Source organism: Aspergillus bombycis, assembly GCF_001792695.1.
Source record: "Aspergillus bombycis strain NRRL26010 chromosome Unknown contig00191, whole genome shotgun sequence".
NCBI lineage: Eukaryota > Fungi > Ascomycota > Eurotiomycetes > Eurotiales > Aspergillaceae > Aspergillus > Aspergillus bombycis.
This window is the reverse complement of record NW_019170193.1, coordinates 14,490-34,662: the sequence shown is the minus strand read 5'-3', so window position 1 is coordinate 34,662 and position 20,173 is coordinate 14,490. Positions and strand designations below refer to the sequence as shown.

Sequence of the window (20,173 nt, the reverse complement as noted above, 5' to 3'; positions counted from 1 at the left end):
GAACTTGTCATTCACAAAGCTTGGACCCAGATTTATAAGACAGTCAAGTTGAATAAATCGAGCTAACCATACAGAAATGCGAAGAGACACAAGATGACCTGACCTACTGCCCCCTAGCCCTCTTTGGGTGCTTTGACATTAGGGGCACTTCCGAAACGGCCCGTCGTTTACGTACTCTGGGACTATGGCGGAAGTTGGCATGATGGACATAGTGAGTGAGCAGCTGCGGAGCACGCTGTCTCAACTCGGAGTAGGAATGCCACTCCAGTTTGAGGCAAAGAAATTCCAAGTCACCCTCTTGAGTTGACCGGTGTGCAAGGACGCTTGTTACAGAATCGACTTGACTGCCTGATGGCTGCACGGGCATTGAGCCAGGGCAATCGAACAGGGTATCTGGTGTACTTGTTCAGCCAGCGGAAAATTCTAATAGTGAAGAAATAACATACTGGTCTCTGGAGCCCAGTTACTGTTTTGTTGAGCTGATGGAAATGCCATGCCATCGTTACTGTCAGAGCGACCATGGATATGCTCCCCGTCAGACGCCGCTTGTCCTCTACTCTCGCCTGAATGCCCTAGACCTTGTAAGTTTTTCGTCCATCATAGAGCATGGTTCAAAATACCTAAACGTATGCTCTGTACGGCGCTCTCCGTGTCTTCCACAAACGAGGAAACTGTTGAGGCACTTCCACCGTGGGTTGATCGCTGCACCGCCATATCGCCATAGGATGGAGATCCTCCCGCCAAAAAAGTTGGTGAGGCTGACTCGGAATGTCCTGAAATCGAATGTGTCTGGCTGTCATAGCAGACAGATCTCAGTGAGCGATGGCTGGGCGTTTCCGGGATGGTATCACCATCCACGTCATCCGGTCCACTAGCCCTGTCATCCTCGCAATCAATGAGGATGGGCCTACTTGCGGAACCTAGCATAGAATAGTCCTGCGGCCTTTCAATGGAGGTTCGACATTTGTGTCCGAAACCTTTTCGCCCTTCACAGGTACGGGCTGTCATTATGGAGGTACAAGATGATGTGGGAAGCAGCTCTCAAATGTGGAAAGTGGAAGTTGCATGCCAGTTAATCTCGGAGTCGGGGACTGGACTCCTTTTATACCCTTCTGGCCCTCTTCAATCCAGCGTGACATGGCATGGTTGCAGTTACTGTTACTCGCACTGCGCATCAGCAGGCACATACAACGAACAGCAATTGGCCAGATAGTGCTTCTTCGCGTCATGGGGCAGTGCTGCGGACATGGTATCGCCAGCTTTGAGCAGTTTCATGTGTGGCAATGGGCACCACTACCGCGGACTAGCAAGTGGAAATGCGAATGACCGGGCATATGCTCTGAGAAGGGCTCAGCCTCCGCGCTCCCAAGGGTAAAAAGGAAACATAGTAATACCGCATGACCGCAGCGGGTCGGGATTTGCGAGTGTAAATAGTCAGATACTTATGTCAATCCCCTTCGCAATGGTATAGACCAACACAGGTTAGCATCCTCTAAAAGTAAACGTGTGGGATATGGTATCATACGGGGAGTGCTGATGGTGAATGTGTAGATCTGGATGTGGGATATCAGCCCGAACTGGGATTCTAGGTTATGTTCGATCCATGTCAGAATTGTAACTCAGCGAATGACAAAGGAAACATCAGACCTGGCCAAAATGAGTGAATTCCACTTCGATAGGCCGTCGAGCTATGTACCATGCACCATCCACCTGCCTCGTATTGAAGTCAGACCGGGTCGGCCTATATTTATAAAGAAATAAAGAACGGGTCCAATGAAAAGGTGAACCTGCCAGGTCCGCTTAGTAGTTTGGCAGTCTGGGCTCTTTTCTTTTGCGGAGGGTTGTGGTTGATATCCATCGAAGACATGAAGACCTTGTCGTACATAATCTTGGGCACCGTATTTCGTAAACCATGATTCACCGCTAGGAGCCGTCCCATTTGCAGAAGGCCAGCTGATAATGCGGCGACATTCCAGGACAAAGCCATGAGGCCTACAGAACCCCTAGTGAACTGTTAGCGATCATGCCGTGTTCTCATATGTACCACCTAAGGGTCAGACTGGCACGAAATGACACCCAGTGAAAGAAATCTAAGGGCCACACAGCAGGACGCGGTACAGCAGCATGGTAACTGGCTGCAGAGATGGTGACAACCGACTTGATGTTTTGCAGGATGGCCGACACCTTCGACTTGCTAGCCGGTCGATCAGGAGAAGAGGCTGTTTCAAACTGACAGCACGCCTAGGCCAGGCACAGGAAGGCAGCACATGGAATAAGCATGACATGGTTAGATAAAAACACAATCAATACATTATACGGTATGTACACGAAGAATCTAACATGTTGGCAGTCGGTACAAAGAGAGCAAAACTATCATAGGAACCAACCGCGGAACAACAAAGTGAGGAATAAACGATCACACGATGATAACGTCACCCTTGTAGAAGAACGCAACACAATAATGCGAAAATAATATGCAAATTGAAAAGCCTTTTGAGGTTCAGGTAGACTACCAAGAGTCAAGCTAGGATAAGCATTTATGAGGAGAGAAAAGACGATGGGTTCCAGATAGGCCGGCGGGAACGTCAGGCTTTATATATATTTCCAAATCTTTCTCCCATATAGCCGTTCCTTCCATCGCCCGGTCTTTGACATGCTGCTGAACGATATTGGAAACACTGGTGCTACGCGACATAATATAGAAATCACTGTTGAGGGGCATTGATGTCTTCTTCCTCGGGCTGCGGCTTCTTTGATCAAAGAAGGGGCAGTAAACCCAACACGGCAATGCCATTGGACACGCTAACTTGAAATGGAGACTATGAGAGTCTGAGTGGATACAAAACCCGCAGCGAAGGGGACCATGGGGCAAGCCTCCAGGCGATCCTCTGCAGCGCTCCACAGCGCTCCTCAGCGACCGTCACTATTCCCCACCCGTCATGATCCACGGAGTGAGGCCCCCCTTCAGGGCAGTAAACATGCTAACATGAAACGGAGACACGAAGTTGGTGGATCACACAACCACCACTCCCCACCCCAGTCATGATTCGTTGAGGCTTTTTTCGGACTGGGCCCAGATCCTCGTCTCCCTTCAAGACAGCGACCCTCATGAAGTCTCCCAGCAAATCAATGTAGATTAGGTAAGTCGTCCTGAATCAAGACGACTTAGTAAACCGGGTCCAACCGCGCCTAGTTACGGCTACACTATCGCGAAAAGCATTCAAGAAACGCTCATCCTGCCATATTCGAGTTGTGTTAAACCACATCTACCTACCTCAGAGTCGGCTCGGGAGCGCTGAGATCGATCGGTCAGAATAAATCTCTTGTGCCAGCAAAATTTGTTGGAGCCGTAGTCTACCGGTCGCTGAAGTTACGATGTCTGAAACACGAGCACCATTATGCTGAAGCCTAAAGTGATTCTGATTGGTTTATATTTGCGACCAAATATAACTAGCGCCGAATTCTTGGTCATCTAGCGAATCATTTCTGCGAAACCGCTGAAGCGCTGTATACAAAAATAGGATTCTCTAACCAAATAGAGACTAGCTCTGTTGCTCTGAAGCCCCAGAAGCCACAAGCTTTGCGCGGACCATCTGTGTAGCGTTTTGAACCAGGTGTTCCATCTCCGTCTTCTAAGGATCAGGTTGTAGGTAGCGCGAAGGACCAAGAGTGAACTTCTCAGCATGATGTATCCATCTAAGATCCGGCGAATTTCAGCCGCAGTATATACATTTCTAAAGTCTCTAGCGAAATCGCCTTCACCAGCAAGTGTATCATGATTAAGTTTTTGGCTCCACTGCCAAGACTGTAGCATGAATTTTTAATTGAGCTGGTTAAGTTGATGAAAGACTCTGTAATATTTGTCATGTACGAGTCAGTAGTTACAGTGCATCTAAAATTACTCAAATCAACCCCACTTCGTTCCACACAGTTAATAGTCTACACATTCCCACTGCATTTGCTTCTCCAGCCAGCGAACATCTATTATCCGTACCACATAGCGCGCATGACACAAAATCTTGAACATCACAGGCCTGTGGGCAGGGCTTGGAATACCCAGTGCACAGTTCTATCGGACACAAGACGTCTCTACAATACGGTATATATATTCTCATTGCATGCAACTCAGCACGATAATCGTTACTAAGGTGTACAGGCCAGACAGAAGAACACTGCCAGCTGGACTCCTATATGTCCTCTTCCCCATGGCCAGGTGCCGTGGCTTTTATTCCGCGTCGAGGACTGCAGCAAAAGTAGTTTCCAAGAATTTTGCATGTGCGCACGGAAGACGGATTACAGCGGTGCGCCGACACGATCGGAATTTGATACTCATCTTTCATGGACAGAGAAACCAACAAGATTCTTATCTTTCTTCAGCAGCTGGAAGCGAGCAATGCATTGGCGAGAATTCTTAGAAGAGAAAGACCGGAAGAACCAAGTTAGAAGGTATTATATGGTGGTTGCCGTCTGGGCAAAGGACCTAGGCGACGTTTATGATGCAGAAAAAATTGCATTTGGACTAGAATACTCTGACCTAAGCCCTGACAAGCGGCGACAACTATGGCACCATCACTACGAATACCTCATAGAGGGTGGCATTGTGGATGTGTCTCGGGTCCTGGCTGTATTTAAAGGTGGGGGCGGTATCCGCAACATCACGTTCGAATGTCCCTATTACAAGTTCACAGCCAGAGTTCCTAGCGAATATTTGATTGGCAAAGGTTTAAGGACTCCGCTGGAGGACATCGAAGACGAAATCTATCGCCATACAGGTGTACACGATGCAGTACAACGCGATCAGCTTGTGAAGTCAATCAGCGGTGTGTGTGCCAAACACTTCTCTGACTACATGGTCAAACTGTGAATAAACAGTGACTAAATTATCACACGGTGTGTAGAAACGAAAATCTATCGTTGACAGAAGCTTCGAGTATCCAGCCCTTATTCATGAACCTGTTGAGACATCATGAAAAATGCATTGCCAAGATATTAAAACACAGTTAATGCGTTTAGCCAACCTCCAAACCGCAAGTTCATTATGAACCCCAGATTTGTGGATCCATCTTCTTTCACACTCTCTTCCTCCATGTCTCGAAGAATCTTCTCAATGTATTCACCTGCACCGCTAAGTTTCAAGATGAGCGCGATAGCACGGTGAACTTTAAGAAGTTTAGAGGAAGGTGGGTCTATAGTAAGGTTGGGGCTAAGAGTTAGAGTGCGAGAGACGGGGAGCAACCGATCACGAAGAATAGGGTCCCTTTCTGTCGACTTAATCACATATTCGTTGTATCTTCCTTCAATTTGCTCAAAGTATATCTCGAAATCGCCAAACAATTGATGGTAATGATGCGTTAAAGTCAAGGCATTTTTTGGGCTATCAATATTTGGACCATCGATAAGATGGCTAATACTGGGCTCAAACATAGCCAAGATTTGGAGAACACCTTTTTTCGATTCGCTCTGCAAAGTAATGTCAGTAGAGCGGTATAAGTTCGGCACAGGGAACCTATACCAGTTCTGTATCTCCGGAAGAGATGGTGGCTAGAGAATGAGGGAGTATATGAGCGACTTCTAAAAACTCGAGCTCACCAGATTCGTTCCGGAGGAGGTTTCCATCGTCATCTTTACACTCCACTCCCCTCTCTTTGATACGTTTCTGAGCTTCTTTTCTATCAAACCGGCGGGATACTACACAACGATGGTGGTCACGAATGAGACAATCCCGTCGGAGTATAGATACGCGCTGTGTTATGCCTGTAGGCGTGGACGCTTGGATTGACGATAATGAAAGGGGTGTAGGTTGCGGTGTCTTCGTCGATGAAGCCTTGACTGAACGACTTGAGTTAACAAGAAATTTCCACTATTAAGAATGTCATGAGTAACGTACGTGGGGAAAAGAAATGGTCGACCATGTAATCAGCAAAGCTTTCGATAGCGCTCTGGACTCTTATTTTCTCGTCCAAATCGAAAGTATCAAACTCGCCAAGATAGGCTAATATGAGAGAAAGATCTGACTCGGTGGGATTCCCCTTGTCCAACTCTAGACGTTCACGAATATATAAGAAGAAGAAGTTTAGAAAGGCATCCTTAGATTGTATATGTACGTGTTCAAAAGTTTCGTGTATCATTGTTGCGGGCAAGTAGCCCCTCTGCCCTGTTTGCTCTAGTCCATAATGCTCGACAACTTTGTACAGGATCGCATTAGCAGTCTTGCTTTGTTGTGCAGTTAGGGAGAAGGGTTCCGTGAAGTCCAAAACCCCTTCTAGTGAGGACTGATGTCGATGTAATGGCATCGTGGATAGCTTTGCTGTCCTGGAGTTCGGATGAGGCGTTCGGATACCCTCTGAACCCTCTCACGTGATGAAGGCGCGTTTTACTGGAATTATTGTCGGGCCGAACTCGATGGGAAAGGCTGGACCTTTGTACCGCACACTCGCCCTTTATTTCATCCACTTTACGATAAGTGAATAATGGCGCCAAACCTTGCTGTCTTACAACTCGAACTCATTCGGGACATGATCCAAAGTAACTCACTAACTACTTCTCAGATGGCTTACGTTGCTGGCTGCAGTAAGCGTTCTATAATTACTATCCGTTCCAACCTACGACTGTTTGGAAGTGTTAGAGCTCCTTCAAACGGTTTCCAGGCTGAAGGTTGTCCAGATGCTTCTTCTTCCGCATTGATCTGTAGGTCTCACTCATGAAGCATGCGCTGGGTGGCAGGTGAAGGGCCACGCTTATCTATAGCCCTGCGAGTAAGTGTGGAAGTATGGCTATTCTCTACATAGTTGAAAGAAATATTAAGTCTCAATTTCTTGCCTGCAAGAAAAAGATCACCCACGAAAGAAGCTGTTTCTCTATAACGGGCCAATCAATGTCGGTCCTGTCAAACCGTCGGGTCAGGTCATGCTGAGGGTGTCGAGTTACCGATACCACAATACTAGTGTCATCGGATTCAAGCCTTCGACTGGGGAATTTCCGGCAGAGCAATTCCTTCAACTTTGGCTCGAGAAATACCCGCCAGTGATACCTAGGGGCCAAAACCAGGTCTTGTTCTGTGTCCTTCACTACAGTCCTATTATTGAGGGTAACCTTCCACTCAATTGAATAGTGTATGCACGTTGGTGGATCTTCATCATATGACCGGCCCTCATCCCATTCACCGAATTGAAGCCAGAGAAGCGTAGCTCTGCTGAGGAGCTGCAAGAGGACGAGTGGATCTGTAAGAAACTCGAGAGTACGCATTAAAGTTTTCGGCGTCGGGTATTTTATTTCCGTCCTGCCTCCCATATGACCGTTCCTTCCGCTTCCCTGGTCTTCCACACGCTGCTGGGCGATATTTGAAACACTGGAGCTACGCGAAATAATATAGAAATCACTGTTTGAGGGGGGCATGGATGTCTACCTCCGTGGCAATACGACTCGGAAGGAGTATCTTAGGGCTGCGGCTCCTTTGATCAAAGTAGAGGCAGTAAACCCAATACGGCAATGCCATTGGACACGCTAACTTGAAATGGAGACTGAGGGCCTGAGTGGATATGAAACCCACAGTGAAGGGGACTATAGGGCAAGCCTCCAGGCAATCCTCTGCAGCGCTCCACAGCACTCCTCTGCGCTGTCACTGTTCCCCACCTGTCATGATCCACGGAGTGAGGCCCCCCTTCAGGGCAGTAAACACGCTAACGTGAGACGGAGACCACGAAGGGGTCAGTGGATCACACAATCAGTATGTCCCCACGATTCGTTGCGGTCTGCTTCGGACTGAACCCACATCCCCTCCCCTTCAAAGACAGCGACCCCTGTCCTTTTCATTTCTTTTCGGATCCAATGATTATCTCACTTACGGCTGTGGCGACACTCGCTGAAGCAATTACTCGTCACGCAGAGTTGGTATGACAAAGACCCTCGTTAAGCCTTCTACTAAATCAATGTAGATTAGGAGAGCGGCCCTGAATTAGGACGACTTAGTAAGCTGGGTTTAAGCGTAACGTATTCGGAAAGCGAGCGTTCCACGTAATCGAGCGTTCCACCCCTCCCGAATTCCACGCACCCTAAATAATCCGACGATTAGGACACTGATTAACTTTATGCCCTATAATATTACAGCCAAAGCACCCTGGCGGAGGGCGTACGCACTGGCTTTCTACCGGAGCGTTTATATCTACTGAGGCAGTAGCTATAGGCTCTACAGTGGAAATCCTGCCTTTTATAAGCTTCTGAGCTTCCTCAACTGAAGCGCCTGCTTCTATAGGAATCTTTCCAGTAAAGCGCTTTTTCTTTTAAAGCATTCTTTCACGCGCAGCGCGTAGTTCCCGACTTCCTGCCTTTCAATGGTAGCCTCATTCAAAGCTCGTTCACAGCCTTTGACAGACTGCTTTATTATAGTCTTTGTAGGTGAGTCAGGGCTCTTTCTACGAGCTCTAAGCAGCTCCTTCAGCGTAGCGTACTGTTTTTGTAGTTGCTTTAAATTATAATATATTTTATGCACTGAATTAGTAGGTACACTACTTGGTTTACACTGAAGCTGAAAGTGATTCTGATTGGTTTATATGAGCTACCAAGTGCTCCTAGCACCGAATTCTTGGTCATCTGACGAATCATTCTCGCGAAACCGCTGAAGCGCTGCAGACAAAAACAGAATGGTCTAACCAAATAGAGACCAGCTCCTTTGCTATGGTATAGCCCTCGCAATTGTTTCCTAAGTCGCCTTGGGTCAAGCAACCGGAGATGATGGCGAACGCTCCCCGAGCTGGGGTAAGATATCCTCAATTGTCTGATGAATTGGAAGGGGATAGGAATATGCCTAGGGTGCAAGTTAGATAGTATATAAACGCACTATTACGGTGCATACCAAGCTCGGGAGTGTCTTTAGCCACGCCTCCTGCGATGATGAATCAAAAATATACGCCTGACCGGTTTTCCGGATCCTAATTGCGACAACCACGTCGGATTCGCACTCCAGGCTGAATTCTGCGGCTTTCTTAAAGAGGCTACTCTTACGTCGCTGACGTTGTTGTGATTTTGCTCGACTGCTCTCTGAGTACCGTTTTTTGATCCAGGAAGATTTCTTAACGTTCTTAGACATTTCGGGCTTCGCAAACATGGCACCGTATAGTATGCTGTTCTGGGGCCCAAGAAGTCGTGCGATCGAGGGTTCTTAAATATTTTTGCCTTGGGATATGGTCATACTAATTGACTGGAACTTACATAAGAAGCTCTCGTTTGTCTGCTGATGGTGCCTTCCTTCAGAGCACTTCAGCGCGGGATGTCCTCATCTATACATGTAACTTCATGTACTATAAAAGCTGTCTGCTTGCATGCCCTCCTTCCCTCATCCATGTTTCCTTGTTCCTTTAACCGTCTCTCATTTTCGCAGCATGGACCCGTTAGCCATTTATGCTATTACCGCTGGCGGTATTTTTGCTGTACTTTTCTTAGTGCGCGCCCTCTCTCTCCTTGCTAGCTGTGGACATTTGTTTTCTCTCGTTGTGTCTCAACATCTGACGCTACCCTTCGTCATTCGTAGGCATCGGTTCTTGGGTCCATGGACCAGAGCTGGTGTGTTTCTCCATTTATCATATGCTGCAATTAACGTTTTCCTTGTCTCATTCAGAATCACGTCGTTGACTGGCGCTGGTCGCCGGGCTGGAGAGCTGGCGCTGGTGAACTTGGTTTTCCCTTTATCAACTATCCACCTAGCTTACCTGGCGGACCTCCTTGGTATCAAATGGAACTCCTGTCGAAAGATCCATCGTGCTACTGGCTGGATGGCTGTTGTCCTGCTATCATTTCACATTATCACAGCGTTTCAGGGTCAGGGCTTTACATTCCCACTCCGCGAACAGCAAAACCTTTTTGCTATGATTGTATACCTAATAACTCCCGCCACTCCGCTATAACTAACCTCTGATAGGCTGCGATCTCCCTGGGTTCACTTGCCCTGCATTCAATTCCCTGGTGTCGTCACTGGTCCTACGAGATCTTTCTTCGAGGACATCAGATCCTTGCCGGACTCTTCGTCTACGGGGCTTGGCAGCACCTCCCTTCACAGAGCACCTCTTCAAAGATCTATCTCTTAATTGCGCTGGGGACTTTTGCGTTGACTTCACTCTTAGAGCTTATGACCCTCCTATATCATAACGGTCTCTTCGCAGGCCGTGGTACTCCCAGGGCTATCGTGTCATTCAGCGCGAGCGAATCTAAAGAAGGCCCTGTGGTCAACGCTGTCCACATTCGTGTTTTGTTGCCTCGGCCAGTGAAAGTAGAAGCTGGACAGTATATCAATCTCTGGATGCCCTCAGTCAGTCTATGTTCGTGGATGCAGACTCACCCTCTCACGGTTACATCGTGGTCCAAAGGCAAGCAAGATACCGTGGAGCTTCTAGTAAAGCCACGCAGTGGTTTCACTGCGGATCTTCTTCGCTATGCCCCTGCTGCTGCGGGGAGCTCAGTCTCTTTCCTGGCTTTGTTTACTGGTCCTCATGGAGTGAGTGAGGAAGCTAGTGACTATGAGAGCATTCTAGTGTTGGCCAGAGGACCTGGGATCGCCGCGGCCATTCCATGCCTAAAGAAAATGATTCACAGTTACAACACCTGCACCTCCCAGGTTCGCCGGCTACATTTAGTATGGCAGGTAGAATCTGTTGACCAGATGACCCCCGCATTGTCTCTAATCAATAACCTCCTGAAGGATGATATCATGGATGGCGGCTATGTTAGTATTCGTTTGATGTTCGGAGATTCTACCTATGGCTGACACTAACGATCATTTTAGATACTGCATATCTCGATTTACGTCAGCGACGGTATTGAGCAGAATGGATTACCATTCGGCAGACATAAGCGAGTTTATATTTATCAGGAAGTGCCTGATTACCAAAGCATCATTTCTCTCGAGGCATCCGGCGACCAGGTTGAGAGACTGCCCAACACTTGGGATGAGCAAGGTCGGACACTAGTGATGGGTAAGGTTCCCAATTCCCATGTGAGATACGTACTGACCGTCCTGGCTAGTCTCTACAACAGACGACCTTCGGGATCACATACAGAACGTTGTACGAGAGTGCCTGCACCAGGGCGTAAAGCTTTCAGAATTAGAGTATCAGCCCAGCACTGATTAACCTCAACAAGCTGAGTTGAGGCCGTTGAGAGCACTTCCGGGTCAACAGAAATGGAACGTCTTGTCACAGTGGATGCCTTCAAAGCCTTTTTTTATCCCTTCCTTTCTTTTTTATTCTTTCATTTTAGAACAAAGGGAAAGAAAGGAAAAGAGAGAAAAAAGGCAGGAGTAAGAGCAAAAAAAAAAAAAAAGCTTAGAGAAGAAAAAAGAAGAAAAGAAAAGAAAAGAAAAGAAAGAAGAAAAGAAAAGAAAAGAAAAGAAAGAAAGAAAGAAAGAGCCGAGAGCAAGAGTAAATTATAAAAAAGCATAGAGAAAAAAAATAAAATAAAAATAAAAACAAAAAAAAGGGAAAAAGAAAAGGGAAGAGCAAAGACTGGTAGCCTCCAGATACTGTATGACTCAGGCAGCAGTTTTGTGGAGAGAAGGAAAGGGAATACAGGGGAACGATCTGTTATTTTTGTTTTAATACGGAATTGTGCCTGAGCCTGGATCTGCAGGAACCGATCAGTGACGGCACTCTTAACGGTGGGGCCAACACAAGCAAGTCATCAAACTCATGGCCAAGGGCCACGATTTCTTGACAAAGACCATTGATTCTGCTCCCAACGCTCTCTTTCTTGAACATTTTTAGCCATTTTGCCCATCTTTACAGTACTCACCTTTCTGAGACCGATTTTGGCTCCTCCTCCATATAAATAGAAGTTACTTCCCCCCTTTTTCCACGATGCTATCCTCTTCCCCGCCCTCTGCTTTCCCTCTTCTTTCCGACCGAACATCACTTCCGTAATAGCCTCTGCCAAATTAGCGCGACCCACCGCTCTTCTCCTCTTTTAATTATCCCACCCTCTCTGCGGCTGGCCCGCTGAGATGCCATCTCTTTCTTTCTGCCTTCCTGTAAGTGCACCCTCGTCCGTGGTTCCAAACCGCTCACATCTCGCGTCGCAGATTCATCCGACGGAGGTGCTTAGTTTGGATGAGGACACTTGCTCTGATGTCAGTAGATTACCCTTAACCTTCATTGAAGTGGATACTCACGCTAGTCAAGTTGGTCAACCGGTTTGGTAGGAATTTGAGAAAGTTACTATCGCTTTACGTGGTACAGAGTTCGAGCGTGTTAGAAGGAGCGAGAAAAGGGGGCCATATTCGATGGCACATCTTAACAACACAGGCTGGGCAATCATCGAATGCTCGGGATGGATGTCTGAAGACATATGATGTGTCGGTTACAATAGACGTGAGTTTGGTATTTCTCTGGGGCTTGCCTGACTACTCACTGTCTGTCACAGCAATCAGTGCTAGGGGTAGTTCCCCATGTTCTAGACGACTCGGAGCTTAGCAAGGTGAGTCCACTAGAACTAATCATGGGTATATTCTTACCTTGTGATAGCTTGGCCGGGCCCTCGGGGATGATTTTGACGATATCCGGAAACTGGGCTGGGTCCAGTTAGTCGGGGTTCTTCAGTGGCTTCAGGAGGCCAAGATGATCGAAGGCTTTAGGGTGCAGGAGAACCAAACAAAGGCTGAAGTGAACACGCTAGGATTATTAGGCTTGTGCCCATCTCTATCTTTCCGCTCTTATTCAGTCTAACCATGTATTGATCCCATAGGAAGCTATAACACAGACCTTTCGCTCTGCACACCACCTACTTCCATTGACCCTTCCTTACTAACTAGCGATCACGCATTGTCGAGCCCCGAGAACCTTCGCCCCCACGTCGTAGACGAGCTGGATCAGATATGGGAACAAATCATAGCGCTACCGGAAGACCTGAATACCGCCGAATTCGCTACCCCGGAGCACGTAGCGACACCCATGGATGCGGGGACGTCTCGCATATTCGATGCTTTAACTTATCCGACACCCCTTCCCTCTGTCAATTCGCCTCAAGTGGGTCGGTCGGTAGCCCCGACAAGCCCTGCTGACAGAATAACGCAGTACCGGTCCGTTGCTGCCCCATTTTCGATTGGTAGCCCTTGTTCGTCCCTAGTAATAACACCCACGGGGCCTGCTACGCCTCCTGGGTCTGATACTGAGACTTCATGTTATCCGACCCCATCTACATCTTATTCTCAACCTCCTCTAGCGGTAGAGTCACTCACGCCTCTGAGTCCTGATATTCCGAGACGGAGAAAATCCCGATGCTTAGAGTTGTGTATATTTGGGAAAGACGGCACAGAGCTCCTCGAACAGAGTAAAATTACGCAAATCCTCGAAGCGGAAGCTGGACTTCTCGCACAGGACCCTCTCAGACCGCTGCAGCCCTTTCTAGGACTCGGCGAAGCAGATACATGTTCCTCATTAAGCGCACTCGGACTTCCTGTTATGTGGATGGGCCAAGAAGGGGCTGTTAATTACTATAAACTACTTGAAGCCGTGAAGGACAAAAAAATTGTTCTTCACCCCTTCGCGAAGCACATAGCGCAAACTTTATTTTATCTCAACTACAAGTGGTTGGAGAAACACATGAATCAGGGTAGGGTCTCTGTTGCTACGTTAATTCTTAACACCTGCTCTGAGGAACCATCAAAGTCTCGTCGTGACAATATCACCACCTATCATGTGCGGCGAGGAAGAATTTGTTGGACGCTTGCAGCGTGCTTGGGCGCCGGTATCTTGTTGCATGGTGGTGATGCCATACACATTATGTATGTACTCCGGCGACATCCCTTTCGTCAACTAACCCAGACCCGTAGTATCAAGGATACTTTCAGTGTCAGCCAACTAAATGTTTTTATATCCTTTGTCTTGCGCACCGGCCGGGTAGCGTTCGCCTTTTTCATTTGCTGGAACCTGTGGTAAAGGCAATCATACAGGGCGTGCCTGCAGTTGAGCTCCACCCGGTTGTTCTGGCTGATAATAATGTCCTTGTCAGACAAGAGGAACTAACGCATGCCTATGCAGCGGACCAGGAAGCCTTGATAGACCAGACAACGGAAGAGACATGGCTGGCAATAAATGCCGAGTCTATTGCAAAAGAGAAAATGTCTGAGTTTCTTCCCAATTTCTGACCGTACCATCCTGATTTCGCTGCTTCTGTGTTTACTTAGCGTAGTGTTCCTCCTTTCCTGCATAATATGTTTTAATTTAACCGGTTTGAAATTATACGAAATGCTACTTGCTTTCGCCCTGATAAAGTAACTAAAAACATCCAGGACATGTCCTTGTCTTCTATCTCGTTTAATTTTGGATCCATGGTTTCGTGATAAAAGTGCGTGTAGTGATAAGGCAGAGACGGGCAAGCCCGACTAGCGTGCCTGCAGACCAGCGGTGCTTCGTGAGTAGGGAATGCTGTTTATTCGTAAGATACCGATTATCAATGTAGATAAGATGTCCAGCTGACCTTTCTTAAGTCTTGGATGGTTGCGACCGATGCCGTTGCTGACAGAAACTCTAATGAGTCAGACTGCCAACGGGTACCGTCAATCCCAATCACACCATCAGGCTTCAGATACTTCTGCATAAGAAACATTGTGATATTTGCTAACGATCGGAGAATCTGCGTCTGAGATTGTTGTGGCTCGTGTTCGATACAGTGCTCTAAAGCCCCTATGCAAGACCATAAGCAAAGAGGAAGAATAGGTGTGGGAACGATCTGTACCAATCTGAATAGTTCCATCTTGCCCCAGGAGGATATTAGAACACGTCAAGGATTGATGCTCAAAGCCATTTTCTAGTAAGTGCGATACTCCATTAAGCACCTCTTTCAGTTAGCGCTCTTTTTCTTGATGCGGTGATCCTGTTTTCGTACCTGTGCAAGTATAGAAGCCAGCTGTAGCTCAGACGGGAATATATCACAGGCGACCAGGTGTTCCAAAGTCAGAGGCAGGTCATCAACGGTAAAATATGTCATGCCATGGTCCTTGAAGATATCGTTTGCAGAGATAACGTTGGGATGATGGGTCTGCCGGAGTACCTGCAGCCATATATCTGCTTTTTTCTTGGAGAATGCACGGACAGCAATCACCTTAGAAGGGTCCTCTTCATGGACGGCAATTGATACGGGACCTGCAAGATCACAGGTAAAAAGATCGTTCAATGTGCCCCAGGGTGACTCTCTCCGGATAACGGGCGATTGAGCTGCCTGGCCCTCTCTTTGGGAGCTGCTCTGGGGAACGTCTTGTGCATAGCCAAGGAGTATATTCTTAGAATTTTCTTGCTTCTCCCCTTGCTTTGTCCCCTTGGTTGGTTTGTGGTTAACCTGACCTTGAGACTCCTGCGCGGACACTGACTTGGGCATTGGCCGTTTAGCCTGAAAAGACTCGGCGTAAAGTTGTGTGAGTGGCCGGTCGCCCATGGTATGTGATGCCTTCAACCAGAGAGATAAGTTCTTATAGGAAAACAAGATGATGAATGTTCCTGGATCCGTTTCGGATGGTGGCCTCCTTTATGGAAAAAAAATATGGTCTTTCAAAGAGGGATGCGCTGATGTGTGGGGAAATTGGCGCTTCAGCGCTTCAGCGCTCAACCAGCAACAACCCCAGTAAGGGTACAAGCAAGTACCACATAACGTCAACTCAGCTGAACATAAATAGGTCTGTCTCACCTCCGAGTATCGACAAAAAAGTCCGAAGTCACTTGTGAACTTAAAGCTATGGATTTGTTGACAGATACCGACCGGCGATTAACCGTAGAACGACTCCTAAAGTACCAAGGCACCGCCAAGATCGACCTCAACCAAATCTCTCTCCAGCCACTCATGAGCCGTGAGATTGACCAGAAGAACGTGGAACGATTACGTGATATCTTTGCTAAGGATGGGTGCCAGCGACTCGACATTCGAAATCACGTGACTGCTATTGTCTCTAAGCAGCACCTCGAAAGAGCATGCCGTGCCGCAGGACTGACCCCCGAAGAACTTAAAACTTGTCAACCGCAATACCCCCGCCTTCTTTTTCGTGGGCATCAAGTACAATGCCTCCATGGGCAGCATAGATTGAAAGCTGCCGAGGAAACCTTACCTCCCTCAGACCGGTGGTGGTCGGTGGATATATATCTGGATGGTCTGATTTCAAAAGCATAATTTCCCAATCCATACTAATCCTCTCTTGTAGATATAAGCCCTGACCTAAGGACTGCACTCATAGATGAATATTCAAACGAAAAGGCTCCAACTGATGGAGAAGTGTACCGGAAAATCCGCCAGTATCAGCATGAGGCGAACGCGCTCTTTCAAAATCGTTGGTGGACTCGACTATCGCCGAACAAAGCCAAGCGGCTGAGGCAGCTCACTTCCCCAGATAACACATATCTCTGTGCAGCATTTGACGCGTTACTTGCGATCCCTGGGCTCTGGAATGGGATGAGCCTTGGGCTATTAAACACAGTTCTGGCTTTAAAGTGTGATGAAGTTGGTCCCACTCATCGCTATCTGTAGGCTATCCCTGACTTATTGTCTTAGGAACTCATTCACTACTTGACACATGTGAAGAAGTTTTGGGCAACCCTTGTCAACCATGACCGCACTCGGATGGCCCTTATTGACCTCCACACCGTTGACACCCTGCAGCTTTACGCTCCTCGTGCGTCTAAAGTTGACCGGAAGACGGTGAAGGGGAAAATCCTCGGCGGGGAGGTCTTCTCCAACTTTAGCCGGTCCGAACGTGCGGCAATATGGGAGAAGATCCGGACCCATGAAATGTGCGACGGCATCATCCCATCCCTTCATACCTTTTTCCGCGATATTTCCTACCTGGAACTCTGTGCCAACGCTGTGAAACGGCTGGTTGTTTTAAACAAGCAACAGCTGACCTTGCGAAGCGCGCTAGTCCATAGCTTTCGATCTCGTCGCTCTAACGGGACTTGTATAATCCAGACATCGGAGACTTCTTTTCGACGACTGCCTGGATCTAGGGATGAACGTATATCCTCTGGTTATCGTCAAATCTGGATGTACGCGATGCGACACTACCCTGACATGGCCAAGGATCTTCAGTGCGGCCCAAAGGCTAATCCCACGCGGGCAAAGGCACGAGCGAGGGCGGACGAGGGAGTGATTCATGGAATGGCCACCCTTGCCAAGAAGCTAGGATTTCGTACTCCACCAATTAAGGCGATCTTACGACAATCACCTGACCAACAGATGGCCCGGGCTGCCCTGCTCAAAGCACGGAAGCCGGACCACTACCACTATGACCGTGAGACCTTCGAGTCTCTTGTCGAGCGGATTGCTGATTGTTTTGCGCTTGCTATCCCAAACGAGGCTGCACCGGTGGTGCATATCACTGGACGTGCAATTCAGCTAAAGGAGCGCTGTGGAGTGCCTCAGGAGCAAACCCAGCAACTAGACCGCCCACATATCTTCTTTGACACTCTACACTCGGCAACGGTGTCGCAAAGAAACCTCTCATCGCTGGAGGTGAGACGAAGCGTTTACTACGCCTTTTTCGGCAAGCCCTCCCCAACAACCTCCCCAAGTGCTTCTCTGGGGCAGCCATCGTCCAACGAGCCTCTTTCACCATTATTTATCCCCAGCGATGTTCTGATGTCAGAGTCGGAACCGGCCTACGACAATGTGTCGAGAAACGACTTCGATGAGGCGTCATTCCATAGCCGTCAGGATCGTTCGGAAACTCCTGAAGAACAACATCAGAGGCAAGGAGATCGATGGCATCGACACCAAGAAAGACAGCCGGCGGTGGAGCACGGCTCACCTCTTCCCCAAGAGCCTTCCATACCAAGTTCCATAAGAGCGGCGTCTACTATCTCTGAGGTCATGGATATGGATTGCGAAAGGTCTGACGCAGAAGATCAGATTCGACGGCAGATTGCCGAACAACCGCCGGTAGGTAGCAGGGGAATGGATTCTGACAGTGAGGAACCGGAGGATACGGAGATCGATGAAGATGACCTACGTAACCGATCAGAGGGTGGGAGTCCTGGGGTGGAGGGCACAGCCGCTGTGGTTCATTCGACATCAGGGGCGCCAGACGATACGGAGATGTCCAGCGTACCAGACGAGGGAGCAGATGCAGTGGACGGGGCCACGGACATGGGTTCATCCACGCTGACCCAATCCGAGCCGGTGGAAGATCGTGCTGGAATGCCAGCTACATTTTCACGCCAGTCGAGTGTTCAGTCACCAACAATTCCCACAGTGCGTAAGGATGCGATATGGAAACCATATGATGCTACACAGAAAGGCAACCGCAACGTGACAAAAAGATCGCTTGCCGCCCGAGGCCAGTCGATCGCACAGGGTGCTATGACCAACTCGGAGCCAAGCGCGGAGCAACGGCCTGGATTTGGTTCGTTGCAACCCATCGCAGAGCACACTGAGCTGGAAGTAACTCGGTCGGTCGACCAGCCGGATGGCCCGGAGCATATTTCTGGAGGACCATTACCAGCTGAAGCTCCGCAAGGAACAGTCGGAGAGCAAATTCCGCCCGGACCGGAGCTCATCACTGGAGCGGGTGGAGAATCACAAGAAGATCTAGTCGCCCGGGAGCGCGCAGATGCTCTTGATCAGCTACAAACACCTGGGGCTATCCCCCGGCCTGTGACTGAGCTTCCCCTTGACTTGCCGGATCTGATTACACGATTGCGAGACGAGGGAAGCCAGCTGGAGGATGAAAGTGTACCCCTTGCCAATCATCCAATGCAGGGATATCCGGAACCGGGGGCTGGAGTTGCTCCGCCACGTACTGAACCCCCCGTGCCCAGTGCGATGGAGAGCTCGCGTGGTAGTCCATGGGACGATGAGAATGCCCCACGGTCTCCCGGTCCGCGCCTGAGAACCAGTCCGCAACCACGCAAACCAGATGGCGTGCGGAAACTGCGGGCGAAGAACCGACCGACGCATCAAGATCTCAATCGGGCAGGAACTCGGGATGCCGCCATCGCAGATGAATTATGGAATAGTGATGACGGGGATGAAAACTCGGCCGGTGCTGCTGACGCGGGCCCCTCTCCACTGGACACCGAACGATACCCAGCCAATACACCCGATCCGGAACAGGCTCAACGTGAAGCGATTGACAGACAGGAGGAGGAGGATTCCCTGTTTGACACTCCGCTTCCGTTGGAAGAAACGGATTCCCAAGAGATGGAAGAGGCCCAGCGGCGGGTCACGATAACCTTCCAGGTCTACGAGCGAAGTCAATGGAGCACTACGGATGTGGTGTCTGTGAGCCCTGATCACCTTGCCGAGGCGCAGATTCTCGCCGACGAATATGCACGGGATCCCAACCGGAATGCACGTTTCTACGATGGCCAACTCCGCAAGGTTGCGGTCGATGAGTGCATTCGCGCTGCGATTGACGATGGTAGTTTCACCGTCCTGATGAGTTTTGGAAGGGACCTCGTGGTGACCCGGCAGCTTGTCGCGTCTATCGCACCACTTCGGACTGTTGGCGGTGATGAGCCAGCACGTGGGCAGGACCAACCTGGAAAGCGGATGAAAGCCAACGCCGGCACTGCGTTGACCGGACCCGTTCAAACGTCGGAGGATCCAGCTCCGACGGCGACCAGCGCATCCACCTCGAGTGTGAGCGAGCGATGCAACCGCAAAAAGCTGACGCCTCGGATCGTCGCTCGGCGGGCGCAGGATGTGCGGCCTCATCAGACAGAGGCAACTCCTCAGTCCGTAGCGATCGTGTTCCGGGTCCGAGAAGACGACGGGCGTTGGAAGACGGCGCACGAGGTGGTCGTTGATCGGTCGGATCCATGGCAGGTAGAACGGGTGGCGAGAAAGGAGGCGAGAAACCGGCAGGCAACGTTCTACGATAAGAATCTGCGGCTGCTCACGCCCGCACAATGCTTCAAGGCAGCCATTGAGGATGACACCAATACCATTTTTATGCACTTCGGGGGGGAGCTTGCGATGGACGAAGATACGATGAGGTCGATCGCACGCGACGTGGAATTGTGAGGCGAAGGATCTTCCTTCCTTAGTTACATTGGGGCGGTCTGGAGACGAGAAGGGCCGCAAATATGTAGGCAGACGACTGTCTGGGCCTGGCACCCGCCGTGGACGCCAGTTGGCGGTCCTCCATCTATGGTGGTCGTACGACCGGTGCCCTGTGATGAAGTCGGTCCGAAGCACTGGGTCTGGCGCT

At 49.2% G+C, this 20,173-nt stretch overlaps 6 protein-coding genes across 6 annotated transcripts; 4 read left to right on the top strand and 2 right to left on the bottom strand.

The window, feature by feature from the left end:
• Positions 1–4,393: 4,393 nt before the first annotated feature.
• Positions 4,394–4,864, top strand: ABOM_011954 (uncharacterized protein; the record flags this gene model as incomplete). Its single annotated transcript, XM_022539082.1, has 1 exon — positions 4,394–4,864. The coding sequence occupies one exon, from the start codon at positions 4,394–4,396 to the stop codon at positions 4,862–4,864; it is 471 nt and encodes a 156-aa protein (XP_022383308.1).
• A 3,849-nt stretch (positions 4,865–8,713) lies between these two features.
• ABOM_011953 (uncharacterized protein) lies at positions 8,714–9,085 on the bottom strand (the record flags this gene model as incomplete). The annotated part of the gene is made up of 2 exons (XM_022539081.1): positions 8,714–8,803; positions 8,852–9,085. The coding sequence occupies 2 exons, from the start codon at positions 9,083–9,085 to the stop codon at positions 8,714–8,716; spliced, it is 324 nt and encodes a 107-aa protein (XP_022383309.1).
• A 232-nt stretch (positions 9,086–9,317) lies between these two features.
• ABOM_011952 (ferric reductase family protein) lies at positions 9,318–11,120 on the top strand (the record flags this gene model as incomplete). Its single annotated transcript, XM_022539080.1, has 4 exons — positions 9,318–9,866; positions 9,914–10,714; positions 10,775–10,964; positions 11,014–11,120. 4 exons carry the CDS (start codon positions 9,318–9,320, stop codon positions 11,118–11,120), a joined length of 1,647 nt encoding a protein of 548 aa, XP_022383310.1.
• An 866-nt stretch (positions 11,121–11,986) lies between these two features.
• On the top strand, positions 11,987–13,919 carry ABOM_011951 (uncharacterized protein; the record flags this gene model as incomplete). The annotated part of the gene is made up of 6 exons (XM_022539079.1): positions 11,987–12,112; positions 12,165–12,353; positions 12,406–12,459; positions 12,507–12,670; positions 12,731–13,765; positions 13,814–13,919. 6 exons carry the CDS (start codon positions 11,987–11,989, stop codon positions 13,917–13,919), a joined length of 1,674 nt encoding a protein of 557 aa, XP_022383311.1.
• Positions 13,920–14,297: 378 nt separating this feature from the next.
• On the bottom strand, positions 14,298–15,501 carry ABOM_011950 (uncharacterized protein; the record flags this gene model as incomplete). Its single annotated transcript, XM_022539078.1, has 4 exons — positions 14,298–14,408; positions 14,461–14,666; positions 14,719–14,818; positions 14,869–15,501. Coding segments are annotated over 4 exons (1,050 nt in total), but the record flags the coding sequence as incomplete, so codon positions are not given.
• Positions 15,502–15,545: 44 nt separating this feature from the next.
• Positions 15,546–19,986, top strand: ABOM_011949 (uncharacterized protein; the record flags this gene model as incomplete). Its single annotated transcript, XM_022539077.1, has 4 exons — positions 15,546–15,600; positions 15,653–16,120; positions 16,172–16,467; positions 16,519–19,986. 4 exons carry the CDS (start codon positions 15,546–15,548, stop codon positions 19,984–19,986), a joined length of 4,287 nt encoding a protein of 1,428 aa, XP_022383314.1.
• Between the last annotated feature and the right edge of the window lie 187 nt (positions 19,987–20,173).